The sequence below is a fragment of the Musa acuminata genome, unplaced genomic scaffold (assembly GCF_036884655.1).
Source record: "Musa acuminata AAA Group cultivar baxijiao unplaced genomic scaffold, Cavendish_Baxijiao_AAA HiC_scaffold_1138, whole genome shotgun sequence".
In the NCBI taxonomy this organism is placed as follows: Eukaryota; Viridiplantae; Streptophyta; class Magnoliopsida; order Zingiberales; family Musaceae; genus Musa; species Musa acuminata.
The window spans coordinates 4,784,754-4,810,515 of NW_027021350.1; the positions used below are offsets into that span (position 1 = coordinate 4,784,754).

Sequence of the window (25,762 nt, forward strand, 5' to 3'; positions counted from 1 at the left end):
TCTCCCAGACTATCAAGCAGTGGTACCATTAGATTGGGCGATGGTACCGCCCAGCACAAGTAGTGGTACCGTCAAGACTCAGGAAACCTAGGATGAAACCTTTTTTAATTTTATTTTTGAAGTCATTTAGGGTCTATAAATATCCTAGTTATTCATACTTGGAAAGTACAAAATTGAATAGAAATGGGAAAAAGAATACTTGAGAAAAGATATTGGAAACTCTCTTACGATTTAGAATCCCTTCCTCACAAAGTTAGTTTTGTAAGGGATAAGTGAGGTCTAAAAGAGAGGTGTAAAGGTTCTCTTTTGAGCCTGTGAAAATGAGAAATAGTTGTAAGGGTAGTTGATCTTCACCCGTTAGAAAGAAGATCAATAGTGAAAGTCAGTAGCCTCGAGTGAAGAGGAATAAGGAGTAGATGTAGGTCACGATGACCGAACCACTATAAATTTGGTGTGCATCTTTTTTATGCTCTTCGTTACTATTATTTTTCTGTTTTAATTGCTTGCTTATTATGTTTACTCTAAGTCAAGCATACTTCTAAGTTAAGCACACTTCGATATCATTTTCGATATGATTTCATCGAATCAAGTTTTTTCAAATCATTAAAGTTTTCCAAATCCACATCGTTTTCTAAAAGCACTAATTTGCTCTTTTTTGGTCCTAACACTCAACACATTGATATTCCTTACAATAAGTTCATCAAGTTTGCTCTTTGTTGTCTATTTAAAATGTTGTAAAGTCCTTAATAGATTAGTATAGCACAGCGGATGACTTAAAGTTCGTATTGGAATTTTTTTTTTTGTGGGTGTGTTGGTTCCATCTTGCTAACTATGGTCTTACCTACCTACTGACTCAAGTAGGTGATGGTGCATGTCCCACATACTCAAGTTCGGTCAGTCAACTGTTTCTGAGTCAAAGTGGTGTAATCTCGATCAATTCTATGCATACTTGGCTTCACGTTCATGATCCACATGATGCTCTGCATCATAACCACTGGTTCCGCCCACCCGAACTCTTACCCCTTTCGTCACATATGAAGTCTCCGATGGTGAAGGTGCTCTCCGCATCGCCACGAAACTTGGATTGGGCTGATAAGTCAAAGTCGGTACAATTAATTCCATGCATGATATGGAAATTTGACCATGGAATGGAAGAAATTGTGTGCATCAGTTGGCTTATAAATTTGTGATTCGGCATAGCGTATCATGCACCTCCACCTTCGCCCTGTTCTTCTGATTGTGGCGGCTAGGAGTAGGTAGGGAGGGAGGGAGATCAAACTGCGCGCCATGGGTTTCCCTTTACGCTTCTTATCATCACTGTCGTTGTGCCTCTTGGCCCTCCTCCTCCACCGGGCCACGGTGACAAGTGGGTGTTTCAGCTTGGAGAGGGAGGCACTGTTGGACTTCAAAGCCGGCATCCACGACACCTATAACCGGCTATCTTCTTGGGTAGGCCAAGACTGCTGCGCATGGGAGGGGGTCATCTGTGGTGCCACCACTGGCCACGTCGTCATGCTCGACCTCCGGAATACGTTTGATCGGGCATTACGCGGTGAGAGGATGATGAACTCGTCATTGCTTGCTTTATCTCATTTGAAGCACTTGGATCTTAGCGTCAATGATTTCAGGAGAATCCGCATACCGGAATTCATCGGCTCCTTCAAGAAACTGAGATACCTCAATCTATCTTTTACATATTTCATGGGAGGAATACCTGCTCGGCTGGGGAACCTTTCGAGACTCTACGTTCTGGATCTAAAAGATGCTTTAGATTTTGCATCCCATGTTGACAACCTCGACTGGCTCTCCCATCTCAGGTCCTTGAAGTACCTGAACTTGAGCGGGTTAAACCTAACTGATGTCCCGGGTTGGTTCTCATCGGTGAACATGCTGCCATCCCTCCAAGTGTCAAGTATGTCTTCCGTCGGTCTCAAGACCATCCCAGCTTCTGTTGTGCACGTCAACTTCACCTCCTCTCTTACCGTCCTTGATCTCTCCTATAATAATTTCAACTCCACCTTACCCAAATGGTTGTGGAATATTTCTAGTCTTACCCATCTTCATCTCTATAATTCTGGATTCTATGGCGTTATTCCCGATGCAATTGGAAACTTAGGCAGACTGAAAGAATTACATATGCCAGGCAACCAATTGACAGGAAATTTGAGCGATCTGCCAGAGCAAATGACGAATCTCATCATTTTGGATCTCCGATCTAATTTATTCAACGGTTCCGTGCCTTCCTCCATTGGTAAGTTATCTAATCTTACTGAATTATATCCCGGTGGAAATTCTCTTGAAGGTGTTATTTCAGAAGTTCATTTTGAGAATCTTACAAGATTACAAGTATTAGACTTGTATGGCAACTCCATCACCATATCAATTGGCCAGAGTTGGGTCTCCCCTTACCAACTCAGATTAGTAGATTTAACCAATTGTCAGTTGGGACCTCAATTTCCAGAATGGTTGCAATTTCAAACACAGATCGAAGAATTATATTTGGCAGACTGTAAAATTGCAGGGACAATGCCAGCTTGGTTTTGGAATATTTCATCTCCTACCATCACATATTTAGACCTTTCCAACAACCAAATAGGAGGCAAGCTGCCATCTTCTTTGAAGTTCACCAAGTTGGAAAGATTACATTTGGAATCCAACAGATTTGAAGGTCCATTGCCAATTATGCTACCGTCTACACTTCAAACTCTATACCTCTCCAATAATTCCTTTACAGGGCAATTGCCGATATGGCCCCATGTTAGATTTGTGTCAATCTCAGATAACATGCTTGACGGTGGCTTATCTTCATCAATCTGCCAATGGACATATCTCGAATACCTTGACCTTTCGAACAACAAATTACTTGGTGAGATCCCTTATGGATAATAACGTTTTAGAATTATTATTTGGTAGTTTATTTTTTTCTAATAAGCCTGACATCATCATTTTTTTCTATTTAAAATAATTTGATAACTTTCGTCTATCCGGAGAAAATTAATTTTTTTATAATGTGAGATCAATTAAAGATTTGGATCATCTCCACTCAAGCATAATTCTCTTTGTATATCTTCTCCTATTAATATCAAATAATTTATATCTTTTTTTCAAGAGGAATCAAAGTATTTTTCATATAATATTCTCTCTCTTGTAATCTAAAGATATGTAGAATATCTGTAGAAGAAATAAACCTCTTACTCTAAGATAATGACATTCCAACCCCTTTAATACTATTCTAATTTAATGGTAAGATTAATCCAAGTCATCCATCCACTGGTATTCCTAGTCAAAACAAATAGACTATGACTCTAAGATAATGGCATTAGTGTTGTATCTAGTGTTTCAATTTTATATGAGTATTCAGATAAGCTTATGAAAGGACACCTCCAAGTATAATTCTCTTTGTATATCTTCTCTTGTTAACATCAAATAAATTATTTCTTTTTCTTCGGAGGAATCAAAGTATTTTTCTTCTCTCTCTTAAAATCTAAATATACATAGAATATCTATAGAAAAAATAAAGCTCTTCAATACGGCTCCTAAGATAATGACATTCCAACCCCTTTAATACTATTCCAATTTAAGGGTAAGACTAACTCAAGTCGTCAATCCACTCTATCTATATCATATCTTCATAATCAAAACAAATATTAAAAGACTCTAAACAAAAAGCAAAATCACGTCAAAGGCAAATGTTGACTCAATCGCCTCTATATTATGCCAAAGTCATGAGTTGGACATCCAACTAACAAAGACTACTCTTATATATATATATATATATATATATATTCTTCACATCTTGTTCTCTCTCTTAAAATCTAGAAATATATATGATATTTATAAAAAAAACAAACCCTTTCATTACGACTCTAATTTAGTGGTAAGATGATGACATCCCAACCCCTTCAATGCTGTTCCAATTTAATAGTAAAACTGATCCAAGTCATTTGTCTATTTTATATTAGATTTTTCTAGTAAATAAATATTAAGAGACTCTAACATAAGAAAATAAAGTATGTCAAAAAGACTCTATCACTCCAAGTCCTCTTTACATTATGCCAAAGCTGAAATTGACTCTTTTTTCTTTTTCTCTCTCTCTCTCTCTCTCTCTCTCTCTCTCTATATATATATATATATATATATATATATATATATATATATATATATTCTTCACATCTTTTTCTCTCTCTTAAAATCTAGAAATATATATATATATATATATATATATATATATATATGATATTTATAAAAATAAATAAATCCTTTCAATACGGCTCCAATTTAATGGTAAGATGATGACATCCCAACCTCTTCAATATTGTTTCAATTTAGTAGTAAGAGACACTAGCAAAAAAAAATTAAAGTCATGTCAAACACAAACGTTCGCTATGTCAGTCGTCGTCGTCTTTACAGTATACCAAAGCCATTGGACATCCATATATGTATGTCAGTCTCTCTCTCTCTATATATGTACATGTATATGTATGCTGCCTGCTGAAGCAAAAATCTGCGGGTGGCATTGAGGAGTTGAGCTGCAGGGAAACGATGAGAAACTTCATCGTCCGAGTCTGCTTAGGATGGTTGGCAGCAGCGATTCTGGTGAATGGTCAGCCAGGTACTTTGCTTGCGATGTGCATAGCTTTTCCTTGTTCTCGAGCAGCACCCATTGCAAGAGCATGCTTGTCACCATGGATCTCTCTCTCTCCGGTGGTTGCGTTCTCATGGTGACTCCATTTGAATTGCATCAATTGATGATGACCACAGATTTCCAATTTCTCTTCTCTTTTCTTCCATTCTTTAGGCTGCTGCTACACGGACTCCGAAACTGAAATACTATACCAAGTCGATGAAGGATACATCGACATAAGGTGTGACTGTAGTGTGCTCATGCATGTAAAACGTTTTTCCGAGCAGAGTTGTGTCAAAATGATTCATGGAGCCCATTTTCTATTTTGAAATGAATATTAAAATTTGTTCCGAGGGGGCTACAATAATCATCTATATGGCATGCATCCAATTACATTCCAACCTTGGATTTTTTTCACAATAGATTGAATTCAGTATGGTGGACATTGGCTTAACCTGCAAAATTAACAGCTGATGCTATGATGGGGATAAAAAAATTATATCAGGTAAAGATATGGCAGGATGATCCTTGTGCTCCACAGCAATTCATTTGGAGTGGAGTAAATTGCACCTACTCAAGCTCTGGTACCCCAAGAGTCACCTCATTGTAAGCTCCAAGATTTGGTTGTTTTAAAAGACATCAATAAAAAGCACTGATTCTGATGTAATGATTTCTACTTTATTTTCTTTTACAGAAACCTCTCTTATCATGGGTTGAATGGTGCTATACCAAATACTTTTGCTAATCTGAAGGCCCTTAACTAATTGTAAGTTTCTAAATTTATCGTCGGAGGCTGCTGGCTAGCAACATCATGCAGAGAACTTGAGAACAATTTGTAGATGTTGCATGAAATTGACTTGTTACCCTTTTACATGTGTATTTTATTCACTTCTAATCTCCTTTTTCTAACTCCATAAACAAAAGGCTTTTGTTTTTTCATGTTAGTTGCCAAAATCAGGAATGCAGATGGACCAGTTTACAAACCAAAGCATTAGCTTGGGTTTTTCTTTAACCACATCCTATATCATCCAAACTGAACTAAACCAAAACACTATTGTTGTGTTTTGCTTCTAATATGGCTTTACTCATGAAATCTGGTTTCAAAGGACCAAAGTTATAGAGATCAACATGTAGCTACTTTTTTTTTTAATAAAATTTCTTATGAAAACATATCAATAACTAATGTAATCCATGTATTTTGTCTCAGGGACTTGTCAAACAATGATTTAACAGGCCCAATACCGCCCTCTTTAGAAGAATTGACATCACTCACTGTGCTGTAAGAACAGATTTTTCTCTCTTACACAATTCACCTGGTGCATGCGTTTTCAATATCGAAAACTTCAATTTTGTCATGCACATGCTTCAGGACTTCTCTCTCCACATATTATATGCTAGTGGTTGAGAAAGAACAAACTTTTTGCAGAATTTTGTCAAATAACCGACTCAATGGGCCTATTCCAGCTTCTTTATGTGATGGACAATCAAAAGGATTGCTTGAGTTGAGGTTTGTGCTGTAGTCTAACATCCCAAATCTTACCACAATTCCTTCTACCTAATACTAATATCTTATGAACTTTATGTTCTGCAAAGAGTGGACAACAATCCGGATATATGTCTCTGTCATAGTACATGTCAAATTGGCAGCAAAGGAAGGAAGCTTGCTACAGTCACCATTGTGCTGATCGCTGTCGTCCCAGCGCTGATTATACTGCTGCTCCTATCATTGCTTTTTTTCTTCTTGAGGAGAAGAAAATCTACAACAAAATTATGTAAGTGGTTTTAAAAAAGTAACAGCTTATAAACATACAATTTTGTTGTATAATGTCCTTTTCTTCTTCAGCAAAATGGCAATGTTAGAAGTGAGATAGAACTCTTACCTGTATAATATCAGGACATGTCTTCTCTGATATCATAGAGAAAAATAACTTCTTTTATTGCTGAAAAGATTTTTTTTTCTCTTTTATCTACGGTAACAAAAGTGAGACTCGTAAAGCAAGGATTTCTTGCTTGGTTACTGTATCTGCCTTAGATGTTAGCATCCAAACAACATCTTTATCTAAATATTTTTATGGTTTAGTTGGAGCGAACAGCTAAAACAGATGTAAGCTTATGGTTGATACCACACACTACTTCAAGGGAAGTTTCTATTCCATAAGACCATTCATTATGATGAACCTTCCCAACTCTGATTTGGTGTGTAATTATGCTGATCTTTTTCAATTCTAGTCTTGTCTAAATTCTGCCTGAGATTAAAATTTTGATAAAGCTAAGTTCTTTATCAAATAGATCAAGATTAAATGAGTCAATTTTTAAGCCATGTGTAATACAAACTTATAAACAACTAGTGGGTTGATAAATAATAATTTATTATCTATCATTCTACCAAAGCTTGACAAACCTTGCATATAAGTGTGATTGCCTAAAATTAAGTCAGTTAATTTTTAGCTAACTTTTTCACCTTTATATTTGTAAAGTATGTTTTAGGATCATCAATGTCCTTTACATAGAGTCTGTTTTATAATTATCTACCCAACTTTTCTAAATTACATGATCCGGACATATTTAACATACAGACAATGGAAAGTGATCATTGGTAGGTATACGAGTTATTATGAATCATAGCTCATGAAATTTGTCTCTGGAGGTTATAAGTGACTTGTGGATGCATGTTTTGAAATTTTTTTAGGAATTCTTTTTTCCTTTAACATGAATCGGACTATATTATGTATAATTCTATTTTTTCTTTCTAAGATATCATTTTATTGAGGCTTGTAACATGATGAATTGATATAAAATTTTATTATTTCTATAAAAACTTTCAAATTTCTTGAATATTCATTGTCCTTATTTATTTTTAAATATTTAATCTTATAACCACTTTGACTTTCAATCAAATTATTAAATTCTTTGAATTTGCTTAAAAAATTTTCTTTTCCTTTAACATGCAAGCCTAAGTTTTGCCACTATGATCATCAGTAAGAGTAAAAAAAACCTTAGATTGAGATTTGAATTTGTCTTTGTTTTCAAGAGTAAACTTGGTTTGTACTGCTTTCTCTATATATTTTTCTTCTCCTCTTTTTGTTAGTCTTTGTTCGTAAACTTAAAAAGAATCCATTAGTTGTTCTAAAGATATTTGTTCTAAGTCTTTTGACTCTTCAATCGCTATAGCAATAAAATCAAACTTTGGATATAGAGATTTTAGTATTTTTTCTATTACTCTTTGATCACTTATTTGTTCACCATTTCATCTCATTTAATGAACAATAGAAATAATTTTTGAGAAGTAATTAGAAATAGATTCAGAAGTACCTTATTATAATTTTTTAAAATCAACTCGTAAAACTTGTAGACGAAATTTTTTTACTTGATCCAAACCACCAAATACTTTTTGAAGTATTTCCCAAGCCTCTTTTGAAGTATTTACTAAAGTGATGATATCAAACATTATATCATCAAGCCTTTGGAAAATTGTGAACAAAATCATTTTCTCCTCCCTTCTTATTTTTTTACTTTTATATTGATTGTTCCTTCTATTGAACTTGGTTTAACAAATTCATTTTCTACAAACTCTCGTATATTTTGAGAGCTTAGAAGAATTTTTATTTAGATATACCATATAATATATATATATTTTTTATCAATCAAAGGATAGAAAGATTATATATGACTAACACACAATAAAAGAGTAGGACAAGACAAAATACTCTTATCTTTTACTCAAAACTCTTCATTAATTTAAAAACTTTATGTTTCATGACATAGCATATGGGATTTATAAAGTTTCCATAGATATATTATATTAATTATTTTTAAAATAAATCATTTTTTTAAAAACTCTTTTAAGAATCATTAGTTAATTTAATTGATCTTTCTATAAATATTTAATATATTTCTCCTTTTGATACAATGAACTTCTCTCTTGATATATCGATAGATTGAATCTCTTTACGATAGGTTAATAAGTTTAATTCCAACACCTCCCTCTCCATGTAAAAAACCCCCACTTGCAATCAGAAGAACAGGAAGAAGGTGGAGGTGTATGGCCGGTGAAATCACAAAGCCAACATTCATGGTTTATAAAGCAGCAACTGATGAGGAAAGGGATGCACGCAAAATTCTCCGATTCCATGGACTACTTTTGATCTCCACTTCTGCACGAAGAAGACTTGACCTGTCAGCCCAATCGACAACGGAATCAACTCCAATAAATGCCAACTTCTTCCACACAGCATGCAACTCATCTTCTTCATTTCACCAGTAGACATGGAAGACTTGTAAAGTTCTCGAGTCTTGCCCACTCACCTAAGTGGATGGTTACCCGATCGAGTTGAGTAGCTATCCCAATTAACTTTCTTCGGTATATCTTTCCGTATGAAGCACGCTCGTCCATGATGTTATTTGACGTCTTTCCTAGACAAAAAAGTTATAGCAAGAGGATGCTTCTAAAAAACAGTACTCTTTTAGCATCTAGAAAACATATTACGCTGCAGATGAGGCACTTTCTTTCTTAAAATTGTCATTATGACAATCCAAGCTTCAACCAACGCATGCAAGTTTTGTTAAGATTGTACACTAAATTATGCTTGATGTGCTGCTTAAGATTTGAGAGAGCCAATATTCACTTGAAAGAAGAGAAGAAGAGAAAATGATAGATGTTAATTGCAAGTCAAATTGTAGTTTGTTTGGCGCATCCTTATGTTCATAAAAATTAATTTTTCTATTTAGAACTCTAATCTAAATTCTAATTTACCGCAAGTCAAAGTCTTCTTGGCCAGCGACGTGTAGAAAAAGAATCCATGGAATGCAGCTTAGGGATGTGAGGCTTCTCACCACTCATCTTATCTGCATCAATCAAGTCACCGCTCGTCTGTCAAACAGTGCTTATCCCACCTATTGAGACCGATGCTATTAGTTTCCAAAAAAAATGTCGTATTAATCATGACGGCTTTCATCGTTCGGTAGGGAGGGAGATCAAACTGCGCGCCATGGGTTTCCCTTTACGCTTCTTATCATCATTGTCGTTGTGCCTCTTGGCCCTCCTCCTCCACCGGGCCACGGTGACAAGTGGGTGTTTCAGCATGGAGAGGGAGGCACTGTTGGACTTCAAAGCCGGCATCCACGACACCCATAACCGGCTATCTTCTTGGGTAGGCCAAGACTGCTGCGCATGGGAGGGGGTCATCTGTGGTGCCACCACTGGCCACGTCGTCATGCTCGACCTCCGAAACACAAATACTACAGATGATTGGGCATTACGCGGTGAGAGGATGATGAACTCGTCATTGCTTGCTTTATCTCATCTGAAGCACTTGGATCTTAGCTTCAATAATTTCAGCGGGATCCGCATACCGGAATTCATCGGCTCCTTCAAGAAACTGAGATACCTCAATCTATCTTCTACACGATTCATGGGAGGAATACCTGCTCGGCTGGGGAACCTTTCGAGCCTCTACGTTCTTGATCTAAGCGTTGACTTATACGTCGATGATTATGGAGACGGATATCCCGTCGACAACCTCGAGTGGCTCTCCCATCTCACGTCCTTGAAGCACCTGGACTTGAGCGGGTTGAACCTAACCGATGTCCCAGATTGGTTCTCATCCGTGAACATGCTGCCATTCCTCCAAGTGTTAACTATGTATGCCGCTGGTCTCAATACCATCCCAGCTTCTGTTGTCCACGTCAACTTCACCTCCTCTCTTACCGTCCTTGATCTCTCCTATAATCATTTCAACTCCACCTTACCCAAATGGTTGTGGAATATTAGTGGTCTTACCCATCTTGATCTTCATGAATCTGGGTTCCATGGGGTTATTCCTGATGCAATTGGAGACTTGGGCTCTCTTACTTTTCTTGATCTAGGAGTCAATCAACTCGAGGGTACCGTGCCAAGATCCATGGTTGATCTCCGTAGACTGAAAGAATTACATATGCCGGGCAACCAATTGACAGGAAATTTGAGCGGTTGGTTGGAGCAAATGACGAATCTCATCATTTTGGATCTCAGCTATAATTTATTCAACGGTTCCATGCCTTCCTCCTCCGTTGGTAAGTTGTCTAATCTCACTGAATTGCAAGTGTTGGACTTGTCTTACAACCCCATCACCATATCTATTGGGCAGAGTTGGGTCCCCCCTTTCCAACTCAGATTACTAGATTTAACCAATTGTCAGTTGGGACCTCAATTTCCAGAATGGTTGCAGTTCCAAACACAGATCGAAGAATTATATTTGGCAGACTGTAAAATTGCAGGGACAATGCCCGCTTGGTTTTGGAATATTTCATCTTCTACCATCACAGAGTTAGACCTTTCCAACAACCAAATAGGAGGCAAGCTGCCATCTTCTTTCAAGTTCACCAAGTTGGAAACATTATATTTGGACTCCAACAGATTTGAAGGTCCATTGCCAACGTTGCTACCATCTACACTTGATGCTCTATCTCTTTCCAATAATTCCTTTACAGGGCAATTGCCGATATGGCCTCATGTTAGATTGGTGATAATCTCAGATAACATGCTTGACGGTGGCTTATCTTTGTCAATCTGCCAATGGAAATATCTCCAATATCTTGACCTTTCGAACAACAAATTACTTGGTGAGATCCCTTATTGTCTGGGAAAATCATTACAAAATCTTTGTTACTTAGATTTGGGCAACAACCAAATAGGAGGCAAGCTGCCATCTTCTTTCAAGTTCACCAAGTTGGAAATGTTATATTTATACTCCAACAGATTTGAAGGTCCATTGCCAACGATGCTACCATCTACACTTGAAGCTCTATCTTTTTCCAATAATTCCTTTACAGGGCAATTACCGATATGGCCCAATGTTACATCAGTGGGACTCTCAGATAACATGCTTGACGGTGGCTTATCTTCATCAATCTGCCAATGGACATTTCTCGAATACCTTGACCTTTCGAACAACAAATTACTTGGTGAGATTCCTTATTGTCCGGAGGAGTCATTACAAAATCTTCGATTCTTGAATTTGGGCAACAATCACTTCTCGGGTGAAATTCCACACACGATCGGATTTTTAAGTGAGCTTCAGCTATTGCAACTAAAAAATAACAGTTTTTCGGGTGAGGTTCCTTTGTCATTGAAAAATTGTACAAATTTATGGTTTCTTGATCTGGCTCAAAATAATCTTGTCGGAAGTATAACGCTATGGATGGGAGAAAATCTACGACGACAACTGGTAGTTCTTCGTCTACGTTCAAATATGTTTTCTGGAGTTATTCCCTGGCAACTTGCTCGATTTAAGAGGCTTCAAATATTGGATCTTGCAAATAATAATCTATCTGGATCAATACCTCACAACATTGGTAATTTAAATACCATGAGATCGACATCACAATATAATGATTTTTGTTATGATGAATTAGATGTCTTTACGAAGGGACAAGATCTTCATTATTTACAATGCAGTATAAAACTTATGAAAAGTATGGATCTTTCGAACAATAGTTTAACTGGAGAGATCCCAAAAGGAATTGGAGATCTTGCAGGACTCAAGAATTTAAATTTGTCAAGAAATCATTTACAAGGTAAAATCCCTTGGGAGATAGGAGGAATGAAATCATTAGAATCCCTTGATCTATCAATAAATGATCTTTCTGGTAGCATTCCTGAGAGCTTATCGGTTTTATATTCCTTGAGCTACTTGAATTTATCATATAATAATCTTTCGGGAAGGATACCAACTGGTCATCAACTCCAAACACTCAATGATCCATCCATTTACATGGGCAATGCCGACTTATGTGGACCACCAACTTCCAAAAGTTGTTTTAATAATAAAATAACTCAAAATATTATACAAGAGTACAAGAAGGAGATTCCTGAGTGGCTATGGTTCTATATCAGTATGGTATTAGGATATGTGATAGGATTTTGGACCTTTTATGGTATTCTCTTCCTCAAAGATGCATGGAGACATATTTATTTTCATACGATTGATCATATGTATGATTGGTTATGGGTGCAATGGCATTTAATCTTTTGACGATTGTTTAGACTTTAATCCTAAAATTTCTAGTGTGGATGATACAAGACTTTACCGTAGATGGGGAGAAGGTATGTCATCACTCTATTTTTTTTATTTATATGGTATTTTAGATTTGTAGATAGGTATTGATCAATTTCTATGTAATTTGGGTCTTCTTCTATTTGATGTTTGCATAATCATAACATCGTTGGCTCATTGTTTTAAAGTAGAAAAATATTAGAAAAAGAAGAGAACATACAACCGAGTTTCTGTACGAAGATATAGTCTAAAAGTATACTATATTGAATTTAAAGGAACAAACACATTACTTTCAAAATGATAGAATAGATATTATAATTTGACTAGTATGTGTGGATTGGACACAGAGGAAGTGAGGGGTGGCTTTGGCATAGGGAGAAAAGAAAAAGAAAAACAAACGGTGTGAGATTTAATAAGGATGATGTTTTTATATCAAGAGAGTAATATATGATTTTGAATTCCTTTCATTCCCTATCCAAAGAGTAAATAGGACTATAGATTAATTAATCTAAGATCATTGAGTATGTTGTGATCTTAGATAAAAAAATAGTCATTCTCAGATTAAAAAAGAAAATATTATGATTGTTTGTTGGATTGGTTTATATTATTCGAATGATTTAGGAAAAGAAGAAGAATGTTGATCACTATATCAGTTATAATAATCTACGATTAACGTAAGTATGGAATGATTTTGTCTAACTTGTTTTCCAATTTAATAATATATATTTGTTAATAATGAAGTTATGTGATTTGCAAATGTTAAATTGGCTTTTGAAAATAAGATTTTTGATATTACATTTGTTTAAAATAATTAAAATATTTGATTATTATATTTTTGAATGCTATATTGTTGGACATATTTCAAATGATAGGTAAGGAGTTATGCATTGGAATTGGAAGGATATGTCAATATGTTATTTTAAATGATGGTTAATTTTTCAATCTGTTAGTTTTAATTTGGATCTTACCAATTGGGGTTATGTATTACTCGTAAGTTCATAAACTAGTTTCTTATGGGGCAGGACATAGGGATAAATATCTTACCTATACATGGAGGTTGAATATGTTTTTGATTCTTGTCATGGGATATAATATGGTTATAGCCATTAGATATATGTCTTTTGTTATAGTTATGACTATTTAATGAATTTTAGATGTGAAAGCTTAGTTATACTTATACTGATTCATAATTAGTAAAATAATCTTTGCATTAAAATGAAATATATCCACTTATGTTTTGTTATACAAACGTTTTCAAAGATTATATTATCTTATGTGCTTGTTATGCTAAAAGTGATGATTTGAAAAGCATGTTTATTCTTTATTTAAGAATAAAAGAGGGTTCAGCATTTATGTATAGTTTTCTAAAATGCATTTATGATAAGTTTTGCTAGTATATGAGTTTTGGTGCTTACTAAGTTGTGGTTGCTCACATCCTTGTTGTTAAAATTTTTCAGATGCCAGTGAGTAGATTGAATTTGGTTATGCATCGAGGCAATAAATTATATCATTTATGGTTCAAACTCTTGAGACTTGTGATGTAATAATCCATTAGTTTGGTGAACTTATTTGTATTTGAGAGCTCAATATGTCGCTACTATTATACGTGGACATTAAGGGTGTTTTTGTTTTGTATTGCGTAAAATGCATGAATTTTTGGATTTAACAGGTCTTGTAATCGGAGGTGATGGAACTTAAAAAAAAAGAGCCGCTGCAATATTTGAGGTAGTTATAAAATAGAAGTTCTTTAACATTGTTTTTGTAGGTATCTGTTCATTGTTAGTTTCTCTTTCTTGAATTAGTTGATGTGCTTCAACAAATCCAAAGACGTGAGTTAAAAGTTTCTATCGCTAGGATTCCAAATACTATAGATAATGATATAGCGATACTCATCATTCTTAATCGTTGTAGAATTATTATATGATAGTTTAGATATATAAAGGCGTGGACTAAAAGTTTTTATTGCTGGTATTCCAAAAGATTATGGATAATAACGTTTTAGAATTATTATTTGGTAGTTTTTTTTTTTCTAATAAGCCTGACATTATCATTTTTTTCTATTTAAAATGATTTGATAACTTTCGTCTATCCGGAGAAAATTAATTTTTTTATAATGTGAGATCAATAAAAGATTTGGATCATCTCCGCTCAAGCCTAATTCTCTTTGTATATCTTCTCCTATTAATATCAAATAATTTATATCTTTTTCTTCTCGAGTGGAATCAAAGTATTTTTCATATAATATTCTCTCTCTTATAATATAAAGATACGTAGAATATCTGTAGAAAAAATAAACCTCTTACTCTAAGATAATGACATTCCAACCCCTTTAATACTATTCTAATTTAATGGTAAGATTAACCCAAGTCATCCATCCACTCTATATCAGGTATTCCTAATCAAAACAAATATTAAGAGACTCTGAGTATAACTCTAAGATAATGGCATTAGTGTTGTATCTAGTGTTTCAATTTTATATAAGTATTGAGATAAGCTTATGAAAGGATACCTCAAGTATAATTCTCTTTGTATATCTTCTCTTGTTAACATCAAATAAATATTATCTTTTTCTTCGGAGGAATCAAAGTATTTTTCTTCTCTCTCTTAAAATCTAAATATACATAGAATATCTATATAAAAAATAAAGCTCTTCAATACAACTCCTAAGATATTGACATTCCAACTCCTTTAATACTATTCCAATTTAAGGGTAAGACTAACCCAAGTCGTCAATCCACTCTATATCATATCTTCATAATCAAAACAAATATTAAAAGACTCTATATTATGCCAAAATCATGAGTTGGACATCCAACTAACAAAGACTCCTCTTTTATATATATATATATATATATATATATATATATATATATATATATATATATATATATATATATATATATATATATATATGATATTTATAAAAGAAATAAACCCTTTCAATACGACTCTAATTTAGTGTTAAGACGATGACATCCCAACCCCTTCAATGCTGCTCCAATTTAATAGTAAAAAAGATCCAAGTCATCCGTTTATTCTATATTAGATTTTCCTAGTAAATAAATATTAAGAGACACTAACATAAGAAATAAAGTATGTCAAACACAAATGTTGACTCTATCACTAACATAAGTCCGCCAAAGCCATGAATTGAAATTGAACATCCAACTAACAATAACTCCTTTCTCTCTCTCTCTCTCTCTATATATATATATATATATATATATATATATATATATATATATATATATATATATATATATATATATATATATATATATATATATATATATTCTTCACATCTTGTTCTCTTTCTTAAAATCTAAAAATATATATGATATTTATAAAAGAAACAAACCCTTTCAATACGACTTTAATTTAGTGGTAAAACGATGACATCACAACACCTTCGATGCTACTCCAATTTAATAGTAAGACTGATCCAAATCATTTATCTATTTTATATTAGATTTTTCTAGTAAATAAATATTAAGAGACTCTAACATAAGAAAATAAAGTATGTCAAACACAAACGTTGACTCTATCACTCCAAGTCCTCTTTACGTTATGCCAAAGGTGAAATCCACTCCTTTCTCTCTCTCTCTCTCTCTCTCTCTATATATATATATATATATATATATATATATATATATTCTTCACATCTTTTTCTCTCTCTTAAAATCTAGATATATATATATATATATATATATATGATATTTATAAAAATAAATAAATCCTTTCGATACAGCTCCAATTTAATGGTAAGATGATGACATCCCAACCTCTTCAATATTGTTTCAATTTAGTAGTAAGAGACTCTAGCAAAAAAAAATTAAAGTCATGTCAAACACAAACGTTCGCTATGTCAGTCGTCGTCGTCTTTACAGTATACCAAAGCCATTGGACATCAATATATGTATGTCAGTCTCTCTCTCTCTATATATGTACATGTATATGTATGCTGCCTGCTGAAGCAAAAATCTGCGGATGGCATCGAGGAGTTGAGCTGCAGGGAAACGATGAGAAATTTCATCGTCCGAGTCTGCTTAGGATGGTTGGCAGCAGCGATTCTGGTGAATGGTCAGCCAGGTACTTTGCTTGCGATGTGCATAGCTTTTTCTTGTTCTCGAGCAGCACCCATTGCAAGAACATGCTTGTCACCATGGATCTCTCTCTGGTGGTTGCGTTCTCATGCTGACTCCATTTGAATTGCATCAATTGATGATGACCACAGATTTCCAATTTCTCTTCTCTTTTCTTCCATTCTTTAGGCTGCTGCTCCTCTTTCTCTTCTCTCCCAATTTCTCCCCTCTTTTTTTTTCTCTCAGCAAAATATTACTTACTAGATTAAGAAGTAAATGCATGTATATTATTAATTTAGATTTTGATTATTCAACATCGAATGCTCATTCCGAACTAATCATGATCTTAATCCATATCCGGTATCGGGTGAAGATGTCTTCGAACCAAACTCTATAAAATTATATTAATAGTGTACCGAATAAAACTCTTTGATTCTTAAATTATATTAAAGAATAAATGATCTAAGAGAGTTCAGATCTCAAAACATATACTTCACGGGCCTTTTTATATAGTGAGAGGTCAAAGATTATTATACTCTACTTCCATATATCATCTCTCTCTCTCTCACACACACATATATATATATATATATATATATATATATATGGATCTGACATATATGACTTACATTTATTTATTGACGAAAAGAAAAATCGACAATGACTATTCCGATTCATGACATTCATATTGGATTTATATAATTAGTCGACAGATGGAGAGTTCCCATCTTCTTCTTTGTTAATTAACCTTTTGCCGTAACAGACATATGTCATACGAACAGATCACCCAACCCAAATCATCTGTGCAGGATTCATGAGCATCGACTGTGACGTCACTCGTGGCTATACGGACTCCGAAACTGAAATACTATACCAAGTCGATGAAGGATACATCGACATAAGGTGTGACTGTAGTGTGCTCGTGCATGTAAAACGTTTTTCCGGGCAGAGTTGTGTCAAAATGATTCATGGAGCCCATTTTCTATTTTGAAATGAATATTAAAATTTGTTCCGAGGGAGCTACAATAATCATCTATATGGCATGGCTGATGCTATGATGCTATTTGGTGGACATTGGCTTAACCTGCAAAATTAACAGCTGATGCTATGATGGGGATAAAGAAATTATATCAGGTGAAGATATGGTAGGGTGATCCTTGTGCTCCACAGCAATTCATTTGGAGTGGAGTAAATTGCACCTACTCAAGCTCTGGTACCCCAAGAGTCACCTCATTGTAAGCTCCAAGATTTGGTTGTTTTAAAAGACATCAATAAAAAGCACTGATTCTGATGTAATGATTTCTACTTTATTTTCTTTTGCAGAACCCTCTCTTATCATGGGTTGAATGGTGCTATACCAAATGCTTTGGCTAATCTGAAGGCCCTTAACTATTTGTAAGTTTCTAAATTTATCGTCAGAGGCTGCTGGCTAGCAACATCATGCAGACAACTTGAGAACAATTTGTAGATGTTGCATGAAATTGACTTGTTACCCTTTTACCTGTGTATTTTATTCATTTGTAATCTCCTTTTTCTAACTCCATAAACAAAAGGCTTTTGTTTTTTCATGTTAGTTGCCAAAATTAGGAATGCAGATGGACCAGTTTACAACCCAAAGCATTAGCTTGGGGTTTTCTTTAACCACATCCTATAACATCCGAACTGAACTAATATGGCTTTACTCATGCAATCTGGTTTCCAAGGACCAAAGTTATAGAGATCAACATGTAGCTACTTTTTTTTTTAATGAAATTTCTTATGAAAACATATCAATAACTAATGTAATCCATGTATTTTGTCTCAGTGACTTGTCAAACAATGATTTAATGGGCCCAATACCGCCCTCTTTAGAAGAATTGACATCACTCAATGTGCTGTAAGAACAGATTTTTCTCTCTTACACAATTCACCTGGTGCATGCGTTTTCAATATCGAAAACTTCAATTTTGTCGTGCGCATGCTTCAGGACTTCTCTCTCCACATATTATATGCTAATGGTTGAGCAATATCAAACTTTTTGCAGAATTTTGTCAAATAACCGACTCAATGGGCCTATTCCAGCTTCTTTGTGTGATGGACAATCAAAAGGATTGCTTGAGTTGAGGTTTGTGCTGTAGTCTAACATCCCAAATCTTCCCACAATTCCTTCTACCTAATACTAATGTCTTATGAACTTTATGTTCTGCAAAGAGTGGACAACAATCCCGATATATGTCTCTGTCATAGTACATGTCAAATTGGCAGCGAAGGAAGGAAGCTTGCTACAGTCACCATTGTGCTGATCTCTGTCGTCCCAGCGCTGATTATACTGCTGCTCCTATCATTGCTTTTATTCTTCTTGAGGAGAAGAAAATCTACAACAAAATTATGTAAGTGGTTTTAAGCAAGTAATAGCTTATAAACATACAATTATGTTGTATTATGTCCTTCTCTTTTTCACAAAAAGGCAATGTTAGATGTGAGATAGAACTCTTCTTACCTGTATAAATAATATCAGGACATGTCTTCTCTGATATCAGAGAGAAAAATAACTTCTTTTATTGCTGAAAAGATTTTTTTTTCTCTTTTATCTACGGTAACAAAAGTGAGACTCGTAAAGCAAGGATTTCTTGCTTGGTTACTGTATCTGCCTTAGATGTTAGCATCCAAACAACATCTTTATCTAAATATTTTTATGGTTTAGTTGGAGCGAACAGCTAAAACAGATGTAAGCATATGGTTGATACCACACACTACTTCAAGGGAAGTTTCTATTCCATAAGACCATTCATTATGAAGAACATTCCCAACTCTGATTTGGGGTGTAATTATGCTGATCTTTATCAATTCTAGTCTCATCTAAATTCTGCCTGAGAACTAAATTTTGATAAAGCTAAGTTCTTTATCAAATAGATCAAGATTAAATGAGTCAATTTTTAAGCCATGTGTAATACAAACTTATAAACAACTAGTGGGTTGATATATAATAATTTATCATCTACCATTCTACCAAAGCTTGACAAACCTTGTATATAAGTGTGATTGCCTAAAACTAAGTCAGTTAATTTTTAGCTAACTTTTTCACCTTTATATTTGTAAAGTATGTTTTAGGCTCATCAATGTTCTTTACGCTCATTATTATAGAGTCTGTTTTAGAATTATCTACACAACTTTCCTAAATTACATGATCCAGGACATATTTAACATACAGACAATGGAAAGTGATCATTGGTAGGTATATCAGTTATTATGAATCATAGCTCATGAAATTTCTCTCTGGAGGTTAGAAGTGACTTGCGGATGCATGTTTTGGAATTCTGTACTAGCAACTTCACCTTCATTACAATGAGAAGCAGTGTTAACAGCACTCTTTTTGTTTCTTTTAATGAAATAATAGCACCGCCAATTCAAGACGCGCTTGCTATACCCGAAACCCATCGATTTACATATGATGAATTGAAGGCCATCACCAACAATTTTGATCTTGTACTTGGAAAGGGGGGGTTTGGGAATGTTTACCATGGTCGATTGCATGACGGCACTGAAGCTGCAGTAAAACTTTTGCACTCACATCGGATGGTCAAAGGGACATCATCTGAGGAGTCCATGTCTGCAAATTCTGGCTCCAGATCACATGGGCTGAAAGAGTTTCAAGCCGAGGTATGCAATCTATATGAATGCATTTTGGTGGACTAGCATTTTAATGAACAAATAGGTTATGGATGAAATTAAGTATATATCTTCCTCTTTGGGTTGCAGGCTCTTCTCTTATCGAGGGTCCATCACAGGAACTTAGTGTCTTTGATCGGGTACTGTAGAGACAGCAATCAACTTGGACTTGTTTATGAATATGCTGCTCGTGGAAGTCTTAGAGATCATCTTTCAGGTAAAAAAGATGTTGAATAGTATTCTATGATCTGAGCTACTGCATGCTTGGAGAAGATTGAATCCAGTTTAAGTTGCTTTACCCGAAAATGTTGTATCTTTCGACAGTATATTTCTCAATCTCTACCTAGAATTTCTCTCTCTTTCCTTTGTCATACATTATCATTGGATTGAATTAATGCAATTGATAAGATATTATCATGTTAGTTTTTTTTTTTCTTCTAGCAAAAACAGTACCCTGATCATTATTTGTCAAGATTCTGGAGCTTAGTGTAACTGACTTATCCAGTACAATTTTTCATTTTTTATAAACATTTTAGATTCTTAACTGCACCTTCTTTTCTATAGATAAAATGTTCTTTACTGTATCTGAGACATATTCAGAATCTTTATTGCATTGTCAAATTCATCCAGTCCTTACAGAACTGTGCAACATAATATTCTTGAGTTAATTTTACGTTATGCTGAATTTATGGAGTTCATTTTGCAGATAAAACTGGAAATAGCCAAACATTGAGTTGGAGAGAACGAATTCGGATAGCAGTGGAAGCCGCACAAGGTGATCTTACAATTGGTATTGCTTTTTATATATCTTTTCAATTTCTCACTTTCTCTTCCACTGAACAATTTATGAACAGGTCTGGAGTATCTACACAAGGGATGTGTGCCACCTATAATCCATAGAGATGTGAAGACTAACAATATCCTCTTAACATATGACTTTGAGGCAAAGGTAGCAGATTTTGGGCTGTCAAAGTCTTTCCTGACCGATGCCCAGACTCACGTATCTACTGATGTTGTGGCTGGCACTCCAGGATACATAGATCCCGAGTATGTTTTCTACTTCACAGAAGTTTGCCAGATAATATTTACAGTGTGAATTGCTCAGGATTTCCTTGATTGCCCCTCTACTGACAAGTCAGTTTAATTTGTTTTATAGAGAAGAGAATCTAAGAATTACTTTGCCAACTAAATGAAAAAGAGAATGATGTAGAATCACAATGAGAAGAAATCACAAAAAAAAACTTCTTTTTCCAAATGTGATGCAGATTTCTTTCTCAGCTAACTTTACAAGAGGAGAGGAGAATCACGAACAATTGTTGGACCTTTCTGGGATGGTTATTTTTGCCCCTTTTACATCTATAAAATATTCATAGGAATCATGTTAAATTAATGTATGAGTCAAGTCAAAACAATATTCAATCTTCTTAGTTTCTTCTCCAAAAGTATCATAGTAGTTACCAAGTACTACATTGATACATTTCTTTTTTCAGGTACTCTGCTACCTTCCAGCTGACTGAAAAAAGTGATGTATACAGCTTCGGAGTTGTTCTTCTGGAGCTGGTTACAGGCCAATCAGCCGTGTTGGATCAACCGAAAAGGTGTCACTTAGTCCAATGGGTACGATGGAGGCTAGCTGAAGCCGACATCACTAAGGTGGCTGATCCAAAACTCGGAGGGCAATACAACAACTGCTCTGTCCTAAAGGTCATTGATTTAGCAATGAGATGTGTTGATATCTCTGCTCATCAGAGGCCAACCATGACCGAAGTGGTGATGCGATTGAAGGAGAACTTGCAACCAGAGAACAACGATGGAAGTGACCCAAACGCATAAGCTATGCTTGCTTGCCTCTCAGATTAGAGTTTCCGTTTGTCAAATTTGTAAATGTAAAATTGTGTGAGAACAAATTGTGTTTGGATCATAATGTTTGATGAGAGCTGGGTAGGCTCCAAAGTCTCCTATGAGAAATCATTCATCCATGTATGAGTACTGCCTGTGGACTTACTTGCATGCAAGCAACAGGTGATTCTTTCTCTTGTAACAGCAAAGCAAATGGTGTACAAACGCCGATACTTTGTATGGCTTAGATGCATATTAGTGTACATGTGGCTCTTAAAGAAATCAAGTAAGATGGATTGGATTTGGGTGAGCTTTGAGATTCCTCTGAAATCTTTAGATTCCTCTGAAATTTATAGTTATATCTATAACTATAAAAACTCTTTGTGTTTGATGACCCGACAGATCGGATTTATATATTATATTATATTGTTTGAAAGATTTGTTAAAGGATCAATAATCAATTTGATTTATATAAGACATGGATATCTTTATGATATCTTAACACTAATCACTGAGCAGGTCAATTCACCGAGTTTGACTTTTTTTGTTTCCCCTCGCATCTGTCTGTTGCCTGACTTCCCTTTCTGCTCACTTCTTTGTGCTGTGGACAATGGCCTTTCTCAAATCAAGAGATTGAGTGTGATGATCCGTATCTATTAGGAAAATGATTTCAGAAGTCCGTAGATGATGAAAAGGGGTGAGAGAATTAAGTCGGAGAAAGGAATTCAAGGCCTGAAAAATACTAAGCGGAAGGATCGGTGACTGTCTGATGAGTTGCCATTGCAACTTTAGACTTCAGCTGATACCACAATCAATCAATCACCGTTGTAGAAGAAAGTAAAGCATGCGAAGAAAAAAAAGGTCGGAGAAGACGAGAGAGAAGGATCCTTAATAGTTCGATCTGACAGCATATTACTATGCGACTGTGGTGGTGACAGTGGTGCTGCATGTAGTCTTCGGATGTAAACATTAGTACAATGCTGGTGATGAGTCCCCATCCACAAGCAATAATTCTGACACACAACAAAAATAAAATTAACAAAATATTATTAAAAAATATTTTCACAAACTGATTTTATAAGTAAAGATTCAAAAATAGTCTTCTTCTACTTATTCTTCATTAATTTCATCCACTTGAGAAAAGATTTACCTTGAAATTATGTTTGAATGGAATATAATCATATAAATATGTAACATTGAAGGTCTTTAAGATCCTTCAATCATCCCATAAATCAATCACATAGGTATTGTTATTAATTTTCTTTAAGATCTTATAGGATTATATTTTTTAAATTTATTATAAATACCTATAGAAAATCTCTCTTTTCACAAATACCTTATAATCATATCTCAATACCTTCTCTCTCCTATTTATCAATGCTTCCTTGTACCTACCATCAGTAGCTTCCAATTTGTTCACTTTAGCTTGGGTCAATTGTATATTATAATTAGTTCTCAAAAATAACGTGACGTGATGTAAAGATTTTTTTGAGTTTGAGGTTTGTAACATCGAAAAGCGTTATGTTCAAGAGAATATCCTATAAAAAGACAAGGCTTAGATCATGGTGTTAGCTTATATGAGGCATAAGGACATAGTCATGAATAACATAGACAATCAAAGATTTTGAGTTTCTGAAGGCTTGGAAGCTTATGGAATAATTTTTCAAATGATGATTGGTATTGGAGGACTAAAGTGAGTATATGATTAATGAGATGTCTGATATAGAAGTGTGAGACCAGTTTGAAAGACTACTGACAAAAAATTTGGTGGCATAAATGTCTGATGTAGAAATATGAGACCAATTTCAACTATATGCTGATGCTTGCGTTTGACAGAACCAACTAATTGAGAAGTATGGGGAGGTGACTTAAAGAGTTGTATACCACAAGCTATGAGGCAGAATGTGAGGGCTTGATATTTGCCTCCGCCATTAGAGTAAATTGTTATTATGGAAGACTGAAAGAAATTTTTAACTGACTTTCTAAAGTTGGTAAAAATTGTTGAAACTTCATATTTAATGGAGAGGATATAACCATGTGTAATTAGTGAAATAGTCTACAAAAATAACATAAAATCTGAACTTGTCAAAAGAAGGGGTTAGGGCAGGGTGTCACGACCCGAAGTTAATGTAGTACACTCATCAGGCCCTTATAAGCTAATCACCGTTGTGGGACTAATGGGATTGAGTGGCTCCACGTAGTAGTGAGTTCTCGACTCCATCCATGGGTAGCCCTATTCCTACTTGAGCCCTCTCACCCTACCCAAATGCTAGGTCGGCTCTGATACCAAATATCACGACCCGAGTCTAATGAGCCAACTGGCCAATAACTGCATGTGGGACTAATGAGATGTTACACAGGGCCTCAAACATCGGTATAAATAATTTCAAATGGTTTAGAGCAAAATATGGAGGATATTCTAAAAGATAGTATATGACTTTTATTGCTATGACAAGCATTATAATGAATTATAATGCTATTGATATTGTTAGAGCTAGCCCTAGGAAATTTACCAAAGGGTAATTTTGGTAACCCAACAAAGACAATAAAGCGGAAAAGATAAAAGCGAAAAGAACACCAGATTTACGTGATTCGGTCAATTGACTTTGACCTACATCCACAGACGAAAGAGGAGCAAATCACTACTATAAAAGAGACTATTACAAATGCCTTAGGAAGATGTTCCTAAGCCATAAAACACCCGAAAATACTAAACAAGAAAAAAACCCAAACTATAAATCCAAACTATTTAACTGAGTGTGGACTTAAACCCAAAGCAAACACTTAGGTTTTTCTTATGATGTCTATTGTGGTACATCTGACTTTAAAGCCCATGCCCTTATTTATAGTTCCAATAGGAGATAACAAGCCTGATTTTCCTGACGTGGGACTATAGGACTTGCAAAACTAATAAATCTCCACCTTGGCATGTCCCAACAAAACTTGCTCCACTTTCTTCATAAAAGCCCCAAGGGGCAATCACCAATAATGAACACCAACCAAGTCCAAGCACTGCTTGAACTTGTAAACCGGAAGAGGCTTCATAAGCATATTAGCTGGATTGTCCTTTGTATGAATTATCTGAACAAGGACCTTTCCCTTAACAATAGTATCTCATTTGCATCCAACAATTTTCTTACCCGAAGGCGGCTTCACAAGATCCCAAGTTCTATTCCGATGGAGAGATTCAATTTCTTCATTCATCGCAATCAACCACTTAGCGAAATTATCACAAGAAACTGCATTTGAGTAGGAAGTAGACTCACCAATTTCACTTGTTTCTTCTACAACAGACAAAGCATATGCAACCAAATTTGCATATCTTTGTGGTGGTCGAATATTTCTCTGTGGTCTATCCTTCGCTATGGAATATTGCTCTTCCTCTAGATCAACTTCGTTAGTAGACTCAAGACCATCTACTAGCATTCTTTGAGTAGAAGAGTTCGATTGAAAAGAATCAGACCTACCAATCTCAAGCTCCACCTGCTTCTGCGCACTATCATTTATACAACTAGTAGATTCCTCTTTAGAAGATA

General features: G+C 35.0%; 4 protein-coding genes across 4 annotated transcripts in view; all 4 read left to right on the top strand.

The window, feature by feature from the left end:
• Positions 1-1,287: 1,287 nt before the first annotated feature.
• LOC135671164 (receptor-like protein EIX1) lies at positions 1,288-2,886 on the top strand. The gene has a single exon (XM_065179119.1). It carries the CDS (start codon positions 1,288-1,290, stop codon positions 2,884-2,886), a length of 1,599 nt encoding a protein of 532 aa, XP_065035191.1.
• Positions 2,887-9,521: 6,635 nt separating this feature from the next.
• Positions 9,522-14,408, top strand: LOC135671250 (receptor-like protein EIX2). Its single transcript, XM_065179267.1, has 2 exons — positions 9,522-12,707; positions 14,115-14,408. The coding sequence occupies exon 1, from the start codon at positions 9,613-9,615 to the stop codon at positions 12,634-12,636; it is 3,024 nt and encodes a 1,007-aa protein (XP_065035339.1). The 5' UTR covers positions 9,522-9,612; the 3' UTR covers positions 12,637-12,707; positions 14,115-14,408.
• Positions 14,409-16,627: 2,219 nt separating this feature from the next.
• The window catches only part of LOC135586277 (probable LRR receptor-like serine/threonine-protein kinase At4g29180), a 92,006-nt gene continuing 82,871 nt past the window's right edge, over positions 16,628-25,762 (top strand). Inside the window, exon 1 of the mRNA XM_065179282.1 lies at positions 16,628-16,746. Coding sequence (XP_065035354.1) covers positions 16,677-16,746 — 70 coding nt within the window. The 5' untranslated portion in view covers positions 16,628-16,676. The remainder of the gene's footprint in view (positions 16,747-25,762) is intronic.
• LOC135671127 (receptor-like protein kinase At3g21340) lies at positions 17,554-22,463 on the top strand. Its single transcript, XM_065179079.1, has 8 exons — positions 17,554-17,642; positions 18,063-18,134; positions 18,763-18,843; positions 20,006-20,378; positions 20,478-20,604; positions 21,094-21,162; positions 21,242-21,434; positions 21,878-22,463. The coding sequence occupies exons 1-8, from the start codon at positions 17,554-17,556 to the stop codon at positions 22,218-22,220; spliced, it is 1,347 nt and encodes a 448-aa protein (XP_065035151.1). The 3' UTR covers positions 22,221-22,463.

Bases quoted from the DNA above. Each gene is read 5' to 3' on its own strand.
- LOC135671250 (XM_065179267.1), top strand. From the start codon at position 9,613: ATGGGTTTCCCTTTACGCTTCTTATCATCATTGTCGTTGTGCCTCTTG.
- LOC135671127 (XM_065179079.1), top strand. From the start codon at position 17,554: ATGAGCATCGACTGTGACGTCACTCGTGGCTATACGGACTCCGAAACT. The intron at 18,135-18,762 runs GTAAGTTTCTAA...AACTTTTTGCAG, and splicing joins CTGAAGGCCCTTAACTATTT to AATTTTGTCAAATAACCGAC. The intron at 21,163-21,241 runs GTGATCTTACAA...ATTTATGAACAG, and splicing joins AGCAGTGGAAGCCGCACAAG to GTCTGGAGTATCTACACAAG.
- LOC135671164 (XM_065179119.1), top strand. From the start codon at position 1,288: ATGGGTTTCCCTTTACGCTTCTTATCATCACTGTCGTTGTGCCTCTTG.